This window comes from Euprymna scolopes, chromosome 14 (assembly GCF_053919585.1).
Source record: "Euprymna scolopes isolate OS-2025 chromosome 14, ASM5391958v1, whole genome shotgun sequence".
In the NCBI taxonomy this organism is placed as follows: Eukaryota; Metazoa; Mollusca; class Cephalopoda; order Sepiida; family Sepiolidae; genus Euprymna; species Euprymna scolopes.
Window position 1 is genome coordinate 61,041,219 of NC_136495.1, and position 18,648 is coordinate 61,059,866.

Sequence of the window (18,648 nt, forward strand, 5' to 3'; positions counted from 1 at the left end):
GCTCTGCAATAGCATTGAGCACCTTCTTCAGGTTTTTAGTAATTAGCAGTTTTGCTATATATATATATATATATATATATATATATATATATATATATATATATATATATATATATGACAGGAAAAGATTAGTAACTTCGAATATCGTGAGTTCGATCTCTGTTGCCAGTTTCAGCGAAAATTCAACTCAAGTGAGATATCTAAAAAAATAGCGGAAGCTGTCTGCCCCATGAAACTATTTAGTTCAAATTCCAACTTAGAAAAATAATCACTGAAGAGGACTAAACACTCCAGCGGCTAAAATGCTGTGATAACAGGAAAGCGATAAGAGTCAGAGAAAAAAGTTTATAGCATAAATAATACAGGTAGTGTGAACGCTAGCCATTATCTTGTATATAACAAAAGAGGCGCAATTAATCCCCTCTGGACGAAACTACCGTAGGTAGACGGATGGCGCATAAAAAGTTTTTAAGTTTGCGCCATTATCTATTGCGTTATTTAACTATAGAACGCAATTTCGGACACATTATTTCGAAATAATAAAACATTAAATTTATTTCGAGGAGCACCACTATTATCATCGTCGTAACTACGGAGGAAGTAATTAGATTTTCACCCACACATCGACAAGTCCTCTTACGCCCCCTTCTACACTGTGTGCATTTATACTTTATCTTACACTCCTGGTTGTTATCCGTCATTAACTGACTACGGAATCTCATATTCTAACCACCTACATTCTAGACAAATAATAATTTCTCCCGTTTAGAAACCCGGTCAACCTGATTGGCTGACAAGTATACATTCTAAAATTCTACTATTCAGATATTCCACCATTAAACGAACAGTTTGGCACTATGTTACAGGCCTCCATTTTCGTTTGTACATATTACTCATAACTTTCACTTATATACATTATGGAATTATTTCTATTTAAACCTCTTAACTTTATTGTTGCTCTTTGCAATTTCCTATTCATTTTGTTATTGCAGTTTTTTTTCAGTCATTAAATTACAAATCCACAGTTTTATGATAGGGCCAGAAAGGCAACGATCCCTACAAAGCGCTGCGTACAACATTGTAGCCAGGGCGTATTTATCAATGTGGCCTCACTCTTGTACGATCGGCTAGAACGTGTTCAGATTTAAAAAAATTGGAAGAAAAATAATATTTTTGGAAGTATATTTTTGACACAAATAAACAGAAGTAACATTTTGAGGAAAAAAAGGATCATTTATTTATAAAAAACAACAACAAAAAAAAAACAAAACAAAAAGAAAGGTATTTCCCCGTATGTTCGTTTTCGTAATATAAGAAAATATCAATTACTTGTAAATAAAAACAAAAGCAGTTCAAAGGTTTAACTAGAAATAATTCTATGGATTCCATCTTGTATACAATAATAAAAGACGTGCAATATTAGAAAATCTTATTTTACAAAATGAAAATGATTTAATTTAATTAACTAAATCTTAACTAGGATTGATCATTTGCTAACTCGGTGTGGACTTACACGACTTATTTTGTTTATTTGTGATAATATTATACTGCAAACATATTATACATTTTCTCTTGGAATTCATGGAATTATTTCTATTTAAACCTCTTAACTTTATTGTTGCCATTTCCTATGTATTTTCTTGTTGCATTGTTTAGTCAATCTGTTTCTTTTCTAATGATTAATTTTTACTCAATAATAAAAAAAATGCAGTTTCCTATTTTGATATTATAGAGTTTTATTTATTTATTTTTGGCCGGATTTAACAAACATACAATTTTAATATTATTTAATATTATTTTGATATTATAGAGTTTTATTTATTTATTTTTGACAGGATTTAACAAACATACAATTTTAAAACAGGCAAAAAAATAATGTGGCTATGCACTTATGTTACTGTGATTACCTTTTTCTTGGGTTTAAGTGTCTCCCACAATGTTTGAAGTGTTTATAATTGTTTTTACATGTCACCCAGTCACATACATATTAGGGATATTTTAAATAGATACCCCCAACACTAATAAATACAGTATATAATACGGATTCTACACGTACATGTGAAATCACAGAACTAATGAGAATAGTTTGCATTTATTAATTCGTACTGAAATAATAATGTTATTATTTAGAAAGCATGGGGACGGGAGGGTGTTGTGTAACTATTATGTACTTTCACCTAACAATTTAATAATGCAGGTTATATTCTTTTTCCTTTCTTCCCTCTAGTTTTTCCTTTTTTTATAGTTTTTATTTTGTAGGGAGGGGGCGCTCGAACCGGTAAGCGCTGCTATTTACATTTGTATAGACCTTTCTTTCCGGAGACCTCGCACTGGGATTAACTATTATTAAATATTAATTTTTTTATTTTTACACACAAATACGGCAGAATGCAAAATACCATTGATGTTTAAAACTATTTGTGCGTACTCTCATCCATTATAATTATTATTGAATGTTTTGTTATTAATTTTTGACCCAAATAGGTCACAAAGCTAAATATTTTGTTTTTATTTTATTATTACATACTTTACATTTCGGCTTACTTTCTTGCAAACCACACTCACACCCAGACTCACAAAATGGGGTGTCTGTTGCGAAAGCCGTTCTTAACATAGGTAGGTTCTGGGTTCCATTCCGATTGCGGTTCTTAACATGAGGATGTTGGAGGTTTTACTACAACAACACTCACCGTACTTTAATTTTTTACGCAGGGGGTGGAGGTTCTATCACCGGGCAACGACGGTTAACGGGTCCTGCTAAATGGAACTCTAGCCATTTTAATAAGTTGATTAGTTGGTCAGAACAAAGATGAAAGCAGCAAAATCAATCTAGAAATAAATTAATAAACAAACTTGTTTAGCCTCCGGTATATGAAATGTACACATATATACCCCATTCATTCTGCGGGTCTGTAATGACCTACCACCCACGTCAGACGGAAATTATTTTCGTTGATCTACAATCAATATACCAGCCTGTTATTTTAATTAATTCTACAGACTCAGAGTCACTAGACCTGCCAATACTCTATCGATTAATTATGTTTTCGGTTCTCATTTTGTGGTGAGTTTGAGATGGGTAATTTCAGACATTAATCGTTTCAATGTCTCTCAACTAATCAGCTTAGGTAAACATTTTACTTACGTGCGTGCATCAATTCGTTCTTTACAAGGCTTTTTAAATCAGCGCCTTAATTTGCGTAAAAACAGAATAAGGCGACATAAATTGTTCGTTCTGATTGGCCAATTAAAGTGGAGAGGGGGCAATAAGTATCCGATACAAAGCAAAAAGTTAATTTATTTTTATTACAGGAAAACAAAACAACAACAAAGTGTTATTCTAATGTATTTTTGTATGTTTTTTTTATACAAGATTTGTATTTATCAGACAGAAATGCATTAGAATAGCACTTTGTAATTGTTTTTGTTTTCTATGTAATAAAAATAAATCAATGTTTTGCGTTGTATCGGATACTTATTGCACCCACTGTATATAATGAGGACAGTTCAAAAAGAAAACAACACAATATCAAGAATAATATATCAGTTATGGAACGATTCCAATGCTTTTTCCGATTCCGATTCGTTTAAATTTTCTGAATATAGTGTTGTTTTTTCGGGGATGGGAGTATCAGATTACTGTAAAAACCGATGTAATATGCTTATACATTTTCAAAAACGTAAAAATACACCTGTGTAGGTGATCTATAGATTTTAATTTTACTGGTAGTTTAAAATACATAAATATTTATAATTAATTAATTAATTAATTAATTAATTAATTATCACCATTAATACAATCCATGGAAAGTTAAGTTTTGGACATCGGAAAATAGGAACGCATTTTTCCGAATTTGATATCGATTCCAATACGACAAAAGTTCCGATTTTTTTTATTCTCGATTTCGATTAATCATCTCAACACTTATATATATATATATATATATATATATATATATATATATATATATATATATATATATATATATATATATATATATGGCCAAAGAAAGAACCAGTTCACACTCTAAATGATTTATTTACTTATATATTTTATTATTTTGTACACTTATAATGAAAATATTTTCCTTTGTATGATAGGTTGCGCTTCAGAGATGATCATTTATTAAAAAAAAAAACGAAACAAAAGAAAAAAACAGCTAGCACACTATGTCAAAACGAAAAGAAGAGAAAAATGAATATGAATGGCATGTCAAAAACACGATAAACTCACAAGCTAAGATAATGGCTTGAAAACTTTCTAACATTGTGTTAATTATTTGGGGAGGTTCTTTGTTATCGTTAGAATGTGTTTTTGTGCTTTTGACATACCGTTCTTTTTCTTGTACACCTTTTTTGTTTTTTTTTTGTTTTCAAATAGCGTGATTGTATTTTCATCAGTAAATGATCGTCTTTGAAGAGCAGTCTTTAAAACCAAAGATAATATTTTCGTTACCGGTTGCGAAACGTGCGTAAGTCTGAAAGGGAAAAATATAGGCATTTGCTGAAATAAAAAGAAATAAATTTTGTCTGAAATTATTGAGATTTTATATTCATGCTCTTAAGCCGGAAACATAACTTTATTGGGCTTGTTTTTGAAACAATTTGAATGATATTATAAGGGATTTATACTACAAAAATACTTTTAATAAATCCTGAAATATATATATATATATATATATATATATATATATATATATATATATATATATATATATATACATATATATATATATATTTGTTCAATTTCATAATAAAAATATTTAAGTTTTCAATATTCATTTTCAATTCACGAAGTAAATATAACAGCGTTTATGAAGTGTATACTTTTTGTTAGATTAAGTAGCAGATAAAATTTATATTAATATTATTTCTCATATACAAGATGCCTTCAATAAGTTTCCAGACTATTTTTGTACAAGCATTTAAAATTGTCGTGAACTCTTTAAATTTCAGTATGCTATTACTTTACATATTATAAGATGAGTGACCAATTTTATGATTTCACGTTAAAATAAACAGCTACAGCAGGAATTAGAATGCATCCTACTAAAACACAGCTGGCGAATTTCAAAAATACAATCTGGACGTGAGGACACTTTAGAAGAACGATATGCATTAAAAGTGCCACAGAAATGTATAGAATGCTTCAGACTTCAGACTGTTTTTGGACTATCTTGCATGAATCGAGCATCAGTTTTTGAGTGGAATAAGAGATTCAAATGTGAGGGATGATGAGAGGTGAGCAAAGAGTAAGGATAACAGAACACCAGAGTTGATTGGCCAAATAAAGAATTTAATAGATAAAGACCGTTATGTGTCTATAGAGAAAATAAGTGCACAGTAACAAAAAAATCAGTCTATTTAAAAATCGTAAAAGTGGTAATGAACTTGTAATTTTGTTTATGTTCGTGTCTATTAAACGTTTAAAATATGTTCTTAAGTACGAGTTATTTTTGGGTTTCTTAAAAAAACCCGTCCATGATTGTTGATATGTGATAAATAAGTATAATTCACACGTCTAGCAAGTATAGTAATAACTTGAGATACGAATGAACTAAGATACAATTTTCTTTGAAATATGACGATTCATTGTATGATTTTTTAAAATTAAATAAAGTAGCAGAGTGTTTGTTCGATTACCCGAACTTTTCTCTCCCAGGGTGTTCATTGTTGTCACCCAGAAAACATTGTATTGTTGTGTGTTGACGATTCTCGTGCTTTTCTTAATGTTATTAACATTTATTTTTTAAGCCATGGGTGCTAAGTCTAAAGATAAGGATGTGTGTGTTTATGTATCATAGGCTAGACTATACCGTTTCAGCCCATCTCTCTTTGCCTCCTCCTCCCCTTAGCTAACCTTCGTTTACCACTCATTCCTCTCACCATGGTAAATCGATTACAATTATATTCTTTACTTTTTATTCATACTTTCTATTACATTAAGTTAATGCATTTGGTAAGTTCATTCAACGTTTTTAATTGTGTATAATCTTGCTTCTTTTTATTTACCGTATCGTGTGTGTGTATATGCATATGCATATGTGTATATGTGTGTACGTGCACGGTAGCCTTACTTCTATCCCCTTGCATGCATCCCGAACGCTAGCACTTCCCTGGGTAGTGAGTACAACTCTATTTTTGTTTAAATTGTTTTTATTAATATTTATTATTATTATTATTATTATTATTATTATTATTATTATTATTATTATTATTATTATTATTATTATTATTATTATTATATATCAATCTCTGTGCCATTACTGTCGTTTTTATCTTTCTTTAAAAATTGTTGAGTGTAATTTTAGCATAATTTAAGCTTGTTTGGGGTAAATTTCTTACCCTTGAAACAGATTAATTATATATATTTTGTTCTATTAAAAAAATTAAATTCGTATCTCAAGGTATTACAGTAAAGGCTATAAACAAAAATAGCATCGGTTATACATATGTACAGAAGGCCAAAAGAAAATACTACAAATTCAACTACCAAAAAAAAAAAAGCTAAGACATACAAAAAGTTATATTTTTTTAAATTCAGTCTGTTACGGTCCTACTGACATTTCACGAAGCATTGAAAGAAACAATTTTTGAAAGTGTCCATTTTAAATTTCTTTTGTTTCATAAGGAGAAAAAATACGGCGGAAAAACACGTGTAGGCTGTGTTTCAGTGTCAATTTTATGGGTGTTGCAAAAACGTGGTCTACAAAAGAATGTTTTTTTTGTGGTTAAAAAAAACTATTAAGTGAATTTAATTAATTTAATTTGTGCAGGTACTGTTAACCTTTTGTTTTATTACTGTATTAAAAAAAATTCTTCAACATAGAACAATTAGCCGAGTTTACAAAAACGATACAATTAGCACTGGCAACTCAACAAAGTCAGAGGGAATTTTTACAAAAAGAACAGTTAAAACAAAATGACGTATTAAAAACAATATTAATGAAACAAGAAGAAAAAAAGGATTGTCGGTTCATTCCGGAAGGAATTGCAAATTCGCTGACAGAATTTTTATATGAACCGACTAATGGATTAACGTTTCCAGCATATTATCGTAGATACGAAAATATTTTTTCCAAACGATTTCAGGCCTGGTCGGATGAAGAAAAAATTATTTTACTGTTGCAAAAACTGGGTTCCCATAAAAAAAAACAAGTATACAAATTTTATACTCCCAAAGAAACCCGAAGATATTTCTTTTAAAGAGACTATAGAAATTTTATCGAACATTTTCGGGGAACGGGATAGCTTATTTTATACTCGTTATAGGTGTTTAAATATTTTAAAACAAGATGATGAAGACTTTATCGCCTATGCTGGGAGAGTAAATGCCCAATGCGAGTTATTTAAGTTGAAAGACCTAAAAGAGGACATGTTTAAATGCTTGATATTTGTGCAAGGGTTAACATCCTCGAAAGATAAAGAGATTCGTTCTAGGATATTATCCATTATGAACCAAGACAGAGAAATAACCTTACAAAAAATTACTGAGGAATGCCAGAAACTGTTAAATTTAAAACAGAATAATACTAGTATCGAAGAGAAAAATGTTGACAAAATACAAAGGGTAAAGCAAGGTGACCACTATGTAAAAAATACTGTAAGACGTGTGGAGGAAAAAATCACTTCACAAAAGAGTGCTACTTCAAAAGCAAAATATGCTATAAGTGCGGGCGTAAAGGACACAAGTCAGAAGTATGCAAAAAGGAGAAATACTGTAAGCCTGAAATAAAGACCATTGATTTCAAAAAAGAGTCCATGTATGGTAAAAAAGGGAAATATATTGAAGTTAGAATCAATGGCCGGAAAGTAAACTGTCTTTTGGATACTGGAAGTGACATGTCCTTAATTGATGAAACCACATGGAAGAAAATTGGCTCTCCAAAGCTGCAAAACACAAAGAAAATTACCAGAGGAATGTCTGGAAATAGATTAAAATTTAAGGGTGAATTTTATACTAATGTGACCCTGAATGAAAAGACGTTAAAAACTAAAATGTATGTGATACCTGGAAAAATTCTAATCTATTCGGTATAGATTTGATGATACTTTTCAATTCATGGGAGATACCAATAAACTCATTTTGCAAAAGAGTAAATGTGACAGGATCTGAAAGTCCCAAACTGCCAGGAAGATTTGTTGGGGATTTGAAGAAGGATTTTAAAAATGTATTTTCTGAAGATCTGGGCTGCTGCACAAAAACGGAAGTGAAATTTGAACTGAAAGATGAAGCGAAACCAGTGTTTAAATCCAAAAGGAAGGTTCCGTATTCAACATTAGAAACAATCGAGAAAGAATTAAATAGGCTCGAAGAAATCGGAGTAATAAAAAAGTGGACTACTCTGAATGGGCATCACCCACAGTTTATGTGAAAAATAAAAATAAAAAAATCATGGTATGTGGAGATTTTTCGACGGGACTGAATGGTTTCTTAAAGGATCATAACTATCCACGCCCTACCCCCGAGGAAATATTTTTTAAGTTAAATAGAGGAAAAATTTTCACAAAAATTAACTTGTCAGAAGCATATTTGCATGTCAAAGTCCACGAAGGTTGTTCTAAATACCTTACAATGAATGCTCATAAAGGATTATTTTCTCGAAAACGAATGCCATTTGGGTTCAAAGTAGCACCAAATTTATTCCAACAAATTATGGATGCCATGCTAGCAGGCTTGGATTTTGCAATGGCTTATTTAGACGACATTTAGATAAGAAGCAAAAATGTTGAAGAACATAAAAACCATATTCGGAAGGTATTCGAGATAATAGTAGACTACAGATTTAAAGTGACTCTCGAAAAATGTAATTTTGGTATAGACAAGATTGAATATTTGGGACAAATAATTGATTGATAAGGTAGAAGACCTAACTGAAATAGGACAAAAGTAATTAGAGACATTCCTAGACCAGACAATGTAGTGAAGTTACAGTCATTCTTGGGTCTAGCAAACTACTATAATTCTTATATCACAAATATTCATGAACTAAGAGCATCATTAATGAATTATTGAAGAAGAATAAAATATGGCTCTGGAAAAAAGAATGCGAGGAAGCATTCCAAAAAATTAAAAGATGTTTGTTATTGGATCTAGCGTTAGCACATTACGACCCCAAAAAGAATCTAATTGTAACGGCAGATGCGAGCGAATACGGTTTAGGAGCGGTGCTTCTACACAGAATGGAAGATGGATCTACTAAACCAATTTCTCATGCCTCGAGGGTTTTATTACCCGCTGAAAGAAAGTACAGTCAGATCGAAAAAGAGGGTTTGGCGATTGTGTATGCCGTCAGAAATTTCTTAGATTAATTCATGGAAGATCTTTCGTTTTAGAAACGAACCATAAATCATTATTATCGATTTTTGGTTCGGAAAAGGGATTCTTAATCATACGGCAAATAGATTATAGAGATGGAGTATTATTTTGCTCAATTACCATTTCAAAATGAAACACCTAGCATCTAGTAAAATTGCACATGTAGATGGTTTGTCGAGATTGATGCCCAGTAAAACTGAACTTGAAGAAACTGTTATAGCAGCACTAAAAGAAGAAAATGTACTAACTATATTAATAAATACTGTTAGGGAACTTGCTGTTACACTTGAGGATATAAAGAAAGCAGCGAAAACAGATAAGTATATTAATAAGATAAAAAAAGTGGGACAAGACGAAAAGAATAGAAAAGGATTGAAAGCGTTTCCATTTTCTATGTGTGATGGAACTCTGATGTACGCAGATAGAGTGGTAATACCGTAAGTATTACAAAAGAAATTCCTAAAGGAACTCCAACATGGGACATCCTGTAATCTCCAGAATGAAGGCCCTAATGAGAGGATTCACATACTGACCTGGAATGGATCAGGACATTGAGAAAATGGTGAAATTATGTAGAGGTTGCCAACTAGCCGCAAGATCTCCCCCAAACAGGCCTAAAACAGACGTACTCTGGATACGCATCCATATCGATTACGCAGGACCTCTGACGGGATAATATTACTTAGTAATCGTAGATAGTATGTCAAAATGGCCAGAAAATTTTAAATACAAACACCCTACAGCAGCAAACACAATGAAAGCGCTGGACGAGGTATTTAGTCTGTTCGGAGTTCCGAAAACAATTGTCAGTGATAATGGCACTATGTTCACAGGTCAGTAATTCAAGCACTACTGTGAGGCACTGGCCATTGAACACATTACAACACTAACTTTTAACCCTTGATCAAACGGAAAAGCGGAAATATTTGTCGATACTTTTAAACGAGCTTTAAAAAAGAATAATAACATAGACACGGAAGAAAAAAGCATTAAATTTTTTTTAGCAATATATAGGATAACACCAAATCTAAATACAGATGCTTAATTATCCCCAGCTGAAATTATGTTTGCCAGGAAGGTACGATCGGTGTACGACCGGTTAATCCCAAGAGAAAAAGTAAAAAAAAAGTATTAAGGATAATGTAAGGTACAATACTTACAATGGTCTTCTTTCTATAATCCTCCATTTAATGCTGTATGGCAGCTAAAAGATAAGGGAACACCTTTCAGAATTAAATGGAGGATCATAGAGAGAAGACCAGCGTACTCACCAGCCTCAAAACGGTGCCCCCATTGTGATGCGGAGAAGTACCACATTATAAAGACTATTAAATACCTTCCAAAGACCAGTTTACTGTGAGACCCTCAAAGCCTGTTTACATAGGAGACAAGCGCTCCTAATAAATTGGGAGGACCGAACAACGGATGAAGACCCGACCTAAAGGAATTTCTTCAAGAGTATTCTAGATGCAGTCAACTTAGCGCATAAATTAGTAAAGTGAAAATGGACATTTAGACAATTGTAAGTATAAATATTAAGTATAAATTGAGTATGAAAATTATGGCTACCTTAAAGAATACAATACACATATATAAAAGACTTAGAAATCAAATAGCTTGCATACCTCCCTCAACTATTTAAAATAAAATAAAATAAAAAAGGTTAAAAATAAATAAGATAGATTAATTACCTCCCTTGGACCAACTAAAACATGGATTATCTCCCCTTAAATTAAACAAATAAGATAAAGTAATTATCTCGCTTGCACCAGCTAAAATTAACAGAAGGCAGACCGGAAACCATGCAAAAACAGAACAGTACATATTTACTAAAATGCATTAAATAAAAAATTAATAAATTAGAAAATTCATATTAGAATAAAATAAAATATACAGAGATATGAATAAGCTATAGTTAAATAAAAATGAACATCATTATAAAAAAATAAATGCGGGCCTGAATTTTTTTCCTCAGACAGAAACAACATGGCTGACGAGAGCCTAACATCATTTACGTTTTACCATTAACTGGTCCCCTTTATGTTGGGTTTGAAACTGACGGTACCAATGCTTTTCTGAACTTCTATACTATTAAATATATATATATATATGTATGTATGTGTGTGTGTGTGTGTGTGTGTAAATAATCGCTGAAATGAACAAATATAAAAAATGCTATAGTTGTATAATAATTTTTCCCTTGGTCTTCAAGAATGCGATCAACCAATATATATATAGTCTGAAGTAGAAAACTTTAAAAGGTTCTTAAGTCACTATCTCAGATTTATCTTTCTGAGACGTTCTTAAGTACGAGTTATTCGTTTTTACATAGAGCATACATTTGCTGGTTGCTGACATGTGATAAAAAAAAGAATAATATAATTTATACCTTTCCATGGACAAATGCTATTTTATTATTAAAACAGACTTTAAGTAACAATGACATCATTTATATTTAAGTGCAGCAGCCATGTTTAAAGAATAGAAAGATGATGAAATATGAAAGCATCAGCCACGTTAAAGATATGACGTTAGTCGATGCAAGAGCGAAAATCCAAAGAATCCAAACTTTTGGTAATGATTCTTGTCACTTGTGTTTCCTATATAGAAAACTATAACACTATTAAACTGTTATAAATGAAAATTAGTTGCGTTTACTATTAACAGCTTATTAGCTGATAAAATATGTAATGACATGTTAGAGTATAACTGTCCATCAAACCATATTTTGCACAAATTGGGGTTCCATCAGCGCGTTAGAAAAAACAATATTTCAAAACTTTTCTAACCTACGAATAGAACCTTTCCAGTTAATACAGTCGGCATTCATTCATTCATTAAAAAAAATATTAACAACATATATAACGTGTTGTTAATAAAAAAAAGAATGTACAGTTCCGGAAAAAATAAAGTTCGCACTTGTAATTTTTTCCAAAACTGCAAATTTAAGCTAAACTTAATGTAACAGTTTAAACAACCTATACCTCATTCGTCTTTTATTCCTCTATAATTTTACCCGTTTATATTTGACTTTTAAATGAAATATTCTAGTGTTCCCGTCAATTAAAAGAATAACTTCAAATTGAGGAGGCAAAAAGAAAGTCCGCAGTAACAAATTCGCTTAAAGCCAGCTTAAATTATCGCCTCTAAATCAGTTTAAAATATCCATTAACAGGAAACAAAGCATCTCTGATCGTAATTGTTGTTGTTCCAGGTTTTACAACGTAACGTTTAGTCCATATGCCACGACTTTCTCTTAGTGATCGCCCGGAGCTCATTAATCTCCATCTTTCTGGTTTATCCAATCGAGAAATCGGCCGCAGATTGAAATGTAATGAGAAAACGGTACGAAAAACTGCAAAAGCACCAAAAAAACACCGGCAGTGTTCGTAAAGCCCCTGAATCTGGTCGTACAAGAGTTACTTCTCACAGGGAAGACAATGCTATCAAGATCTGCAACCTAAGAAACAGATTTGAAACAGCTCCCCAAATCCAACAACAGTGCAATCTTGTTAAAAAGTGTTCTCTTTCTATTGTCAAGAACAGATTAAAGGAATTTAATTTGCGAAGATATGTTGCAAGACGAATGCCAATGATTTCTGTAAAGAACAAAAAGCGTCGTATGGACTTCGTCAGATGCAATGAAGATCATGACTCTTCATATTGGTCAAAAGTGGTTTTTAGCGACGAAAGCAAGTTCAATAGGCTAGACAGTGATGGTAGGCAGTACGTCCTTCGGAGGAAAGACGAATAATTTAATCCTAGTGCTCAGTTTCAACGCTGCAAGGTGGTAGAGGTTCAGTTTGGGTGTGGGGCATTATTAGTACCAATGGTTCAGGGCCTATAGTACGCTTACAAGGTCGAATTTATTCGACCAAGTACATTAATGTGCTGACTGAGCATTTTTTTACCCTACTTTGGTCGGAATTTGGATGATAATCCCATCTTCATGCAGGATAATGCTCTCATTCACACAGCTGGCAATGTCAAGAGGTTCCTGGAAGAGCATAATATTCCATGTTTTGATCGGTCTGCACTATCTCCAAACCTCAATCCTATCGAAAATGTATGGCATTACATCAAGCAACAGTTACGCAATGATAAAATTTCAAATTTGGAAGAACTTTGGACAAAAATTAAAGAAAAGTTAAATGCCCTTTCCCTGGAGTATTGCTGCCAGGCTGTCAAATTGTAGAAGGGCTATGCTACTAAATATTAACTAGTTTATTGTGTTCCTGTTGTATTTGTGTTGCATTAATGTCCTAAAGTTACATTTAAATAACAATTTTCCATTGTGCAGACTTTCTTTTTGCCTTCTCAATTTGAAGTTATTTTTTTTAAATTGACGTGAACACTAGAATATTTCAATTAAAAGTCAAATATGAACAGGTAAAATTATAGAAGAATAAAAGGCTAATCAAATGAGGTATAGTTTGTTTAAACAGTTATATTAAATTTAGCTTGAATTTGCAGTTAAAAATACAAGTGAGGACTTTCTATATGTGTATATATATTTAAGGTTAGTAAAATATATTCAAGGTAGGCTTGTTTCTAAATAAACATTGTAATATAGCATTACAAATACGACGCGACATATATTTTAAATATATAATTAATCACAAATAAGTGTTTCGCCGTTATACAGCACATCAGCGAGATTCGAAATTAGAACTCCAGAGTTTGGAGCATGAAACTCTACAGCTTTCGCCTCTTTTGTAGATAGCATTTATTTGGATATCTTGGTGGCTATAATTTTAAACGGAAACATTCAAACTAAATAATAATTGGGAACGATTTTCCCTTACCATGGTGATATAATTCTCCCCAATGATTTTACCTTGAAATCGTACTAGACATGCCCAACTTTATCCTATTTTTTAAATTTTAGTCCTATTTAAGAACTCCACTACCACTTAGAGATCGAACTACTTATCTTCGATCTTACAACCGGGAAAAATAAGCGATCTACTGCAGATAGGGTTGAAAAGATCTTACTAACTCGCCACAGGTTCTGTTTTATTTGTTGATTTTCTACCACTCTAATGCAGATACGATATTCCACAGAGTGAGTGTTTCGTTATGGTAATTGATTATGATGTTCACGGTAGACAAAATGAAAACCCTGAAAGCTATTGTTAGCATGAATGGGCCATAAATGACATTGGATGACAGATACCATAGTCTCATGTCTAATCGTATTTTTAATAGCAATAAATATTATCCCATAAAAGCGTCAACGATACAAGAAAGTTGGGTTACGTCACGTAAAAGAACCCGTTAAGTGGTCTCTCTTCTTTTAAGGAGACAATTAAAGCAAACGAACAGCTTGGTTAATTAACTGATTTTGAAAAGAGGACAGCGATAACTCTTTAGATGAATAAAAAGTAATGTTGCATGATATTTACTTTCATTACATTTTTATAAATGTAATGAAAAATTACATGTTGCATAACAAGCGTATAAAAGCGTATAAAAGAAAAAAAATCCGGAAATTTCTGTCGCCTCTGATTTAAGCTACAAGAATAACATCGACCTAATACAAGTAAAGATGATTAATGCAGAAAACCAACAACAACCCAGAAGAATGAACCAGAAAGAAAAATAGGGCTAGTTTGCTTCATTCACTTAACATGTTGTTTACCGTGTTGTTTCTTTGTCGACAAATTCTACATTTACTGTTTTTTTTATTTCTGGATTTTATCTATTTAAGTCTTAATGTAGTTAGTTATAATCGCGTTGTTCTGTGCACCTGTCAGTAACGATTCTGTTTTTCTCTTCAAGTGTCCTCTTCTTAACCATGTCCAGGTTTTCTCGTGATTATCTTTTCTTATCATTCTTATGAATCGTCTATTTAACTGCGTCTCTACCCACTTTTCTTCTTTTTTTGTTTGTTTCCAGATTGACCCTTTTCTGCATTGCTCATTTTGACGATTTCTCTCGCTACGGTGATCAATCTTTGCGCATTATGTATTTTCCAAGTCTTTTTTTGTGTGTGTCTATCACATAGTCTTCTATACTCACTAGTCCTCACACCGCTTTGCTCATTTTAACGTAGAGTTGGTTAGTATCGATGTAATGCAGTGTGCATGATCATTAGTCCTCTTTTCTTCGGATGAACTTGCCTTAGTTCTTTGGTTCAGCCTATGAATTATCCAGAGAGTATCTCGTAAGTGATAATTTCCAAGTGTTCATACCTTTAACTAAATTTTTACTACTACTACTACTACTACTACTACTACTACTACTACTACTACTACTACTACTACTACTACTACTATTATTATTATTATTATTATTATTTACTCACTAAGAGTAGTCACGCAACTTGTGGTGTTCTCTGGAGCCTCCCCAGATTTCCAGTACTCCCCATCTCTTTCGATAATCTTTGCAAAAGAATTTGCGTTATCACAATAGCCGCTTACCATTTATATCTCCTTGGCAGCGACCATTTGTCTTCGCTAGAATTTGGGTGGCAATAGATCTCCCCAAGGTCCCAGTCCTCTTTGCACTCAACCAACGGAGGACTGGTTAATTCATTCTCTCCTCGGTCTTTCCATCCTGCTTAACCCTGCTCACATATGTGGTGTGGTACCAGTTTATTGTGACACACACAAAAATGGGGGTGTGCTGTATCTTATAATTATACTGTCGATTCCATGTGATGTTCCTTTGCGTTTTACATTTGTAGCCGTTTCTGTGTGTCGAATTTGTCTGTAGTTCATTCAAGGGGTTTCCTTAATTATTTATCCAGTTTTTATTATTGTTATCCGTTGTATCTTTTCAACCATCCCTCTGATTCAAATCTTTCCTATTCTTTTTTTCAATGTTTTACGGTCTCGTTCCTAGCACTCCTACTATTAGTGGTGTTATCTTGACTTTCTTCATTTTCAGGATCCCTTTGAGCTCTCTGGCCAGTTCCATGTATCCGCTTCTCTGTATCCTTGATCTTCTCTCTGTGATTTGCTATAATGGAAAAATCTACGATCTGACAGGACTTTTCCTTTTTGTTAACTATTATGATATCTGGTCTTCTTGCTTGGATGGGATTCTCCGTTTGTATATCCATGTCTCATATGATGTTGATGCTTTCATTTTCCAGTATTGCTGCCGGTTTGTGCTTGAACCGTGTGTGTGGGCGTTCAAGATGCAATAATCTTCAGAATTGACAGGTTACTGTCTTTCCTATTCAATCGTGTCTATTTTTATCTTCTTTTGAGGCTAGTTTGCTGCATTCACTTATTGTATGGTTTATTTTTTCATCTGTTTTTCCACAGAGTCTGCATTTGCTGTTTTCTTGTGTCTTGGCGATCCTTGTTTTGATGTGGTTGGTTCTAATCTTGTGCATCTGTTATTAGGGATTCAGTTTCCCTGTTTGGGTTTCCTTTTTGTAACCATTTCCAAGTGTTTTCATTAGTCTCATCTGTTGTCATCCTGATGAATCGTCCGTGTTGCTGTTTCTCTTCCCGTTTTTATTTATCCGTCTTATTCCTAGCGTCCTTTTTTATTTAGTTTGTTTCTTCCGTGTCTCTTGCTGTAGTAATTATTCTTTCGGTGTTTTGCATTATGTATTTTTCTAATTCTTTTTTTGTTGTTGTTATTTATATAGTCTTCTATACAAACCATCCTCCGTCAACCGCCTTTTCTTTTCACATAGAGTAGGTCAGAATCATCCTCTGAGTGTAGTGTTTTGTGCATCGTCATGAATTTCCTGGTATTTTGGTCGATATTCCTTAGTTCTTCTTTGGTCCAACTTACAAACGAAACAGAGTATCTTACTAGTGACACTTCCCACGTGTTTATTCCTTTAATTAGGTTTCTACTATATAGTTTAGTTTCGAGGAGTTTATTGTCCTTCTGAGGTATTCTTTTCCAATTCTCTCTTTCGCTTCTGTTGTTTTGATTGTGTCTGCTTCCAGAACTATCAAGTCTTTGTAGCTATCATGTGCATTTAGTGTTCTCATCTCTGTTTGATTTGGTAGTACTATACCTTCTGTTGCTTTTAATTTGCCCCTCCTCATGGTCAACAGTGCGCACTTTTCCATACCGAATTCCATTCGGATATCATAGCTAAAGATTTACAGATTTGGGTTTATTTGGAACTATCCTGTTTCTTTTCATCTTTTACAGAGCAAAAACCTAAACGTAGATTCCATAAACAAAGCTTCTTTCTAAGAACTGCACACCTGTGGAACTCTCTTTCGTTTACCTGCTTTCCAGCTGACTACAATATGGCCGTCTTCAAATCCAATGTAAACAAGTTCTTGATGAGCCGTTCCCCTTAAGTAACCCAATTTACCAAATTTACACTTCTAACGATTCTAACGATTACTATGATATTGTCCTTTTGACTACTGTACACTCTTGTCCTCGAGTGGCCTCTGGGCCTTGATAAGTGGTGATTCTTATTGAAAGTAGATACTGTAAAAAACTGAAAGAAACAAACAAAAAACAAAAACAAACAACATTGTTCAGAATACAAAGAGAAAAAAGTCCAGAAACGAGAAGTTATAAAATGGCTTATGTGCTTCCGGGTTGCTTTAGCTCACACTACTGCATTTATATTTACTCTCTATCGCCCCCACAACAGCGGAGTTACTATCTTTCAAAGCATATCTGAGAAAATTGACCAAGTCCTTTCTACTTATCCTTCAGCTAACATTCACGTATGTGGAGACTTCAATGTTCACAACGTCGAATGGTTGACCCACTCAAACAAGACCGATGATGAGGGGAGGTTCTGTCATGATTTCTCCATTGCCTATGACCTCACTCAGATTGTTCAGGAACCTACCCGTGTGCCCGATAATGACGGCCAGTATGCGAGCCTACTAGACCTTTTTCTCACAACTTGCCCTGAACTATGTTCAGTTTCTGTTCTGTCGCCTCTTGGATCTTCCGACCACTCTGTTGTATCAATTAAGATAAAAATGAAATGTAATAAGTCCCCAGACGTACCTCTTCATCGTACAGTATATCGATACACTAAGGCTGACTGGGATAGCTTCCGTACATTTATATCTGATCTACCTCTGCATTCCATGTTTAAAAAGGATGTGTCCTCTATAGTATTAGACCTAACTGAATGGTTAATTGTAGGTATTGACCATTTCATACCCTCTAAAAAATTTCAGCAAAAACCTAACAGCCAGCCATGGTTCTCTCCAGAATGTGCTGCTGCCATTGCGCACAGAAATCACTTTTTCCACTGCTTCAAACGTAATAGATGTATGGAAACTAAAGCCGTTTTCAGGACTGCCAGCAACCATTGTAAGAAAGTAATAAGGAACGCAAGAGAGTTGTATGCTCAATCTGTTAAGTCCAAAGTAGCT

The 18,648-nt window shown here is 33.1% G+C and overlaps 1 protein-coding gene across 1 annotated transcript in view; it reads right to left on the reverse strand.

Annotated features, from left to right (window-relative positions):
- Window positions 1-4,397: 4,397 nt before the first annotated feature.
- LOC145292743 (uncharacterized) overlaps window positions 4,398-18,648 on the reverse strand; it is a 37,659-nt gene continuing 23,408 nt past the window's right edge. Inside the window, exon 2 of the mRNA XM_080138779.1 lies at window positions 4,398-4,478. Coding sequence (XP_079994905.1) covers window positions 4,398-4,478 — 81 coding nt within the window. The remainder of the gene's footprint in view (window positions 4,479-18,648) is intronic.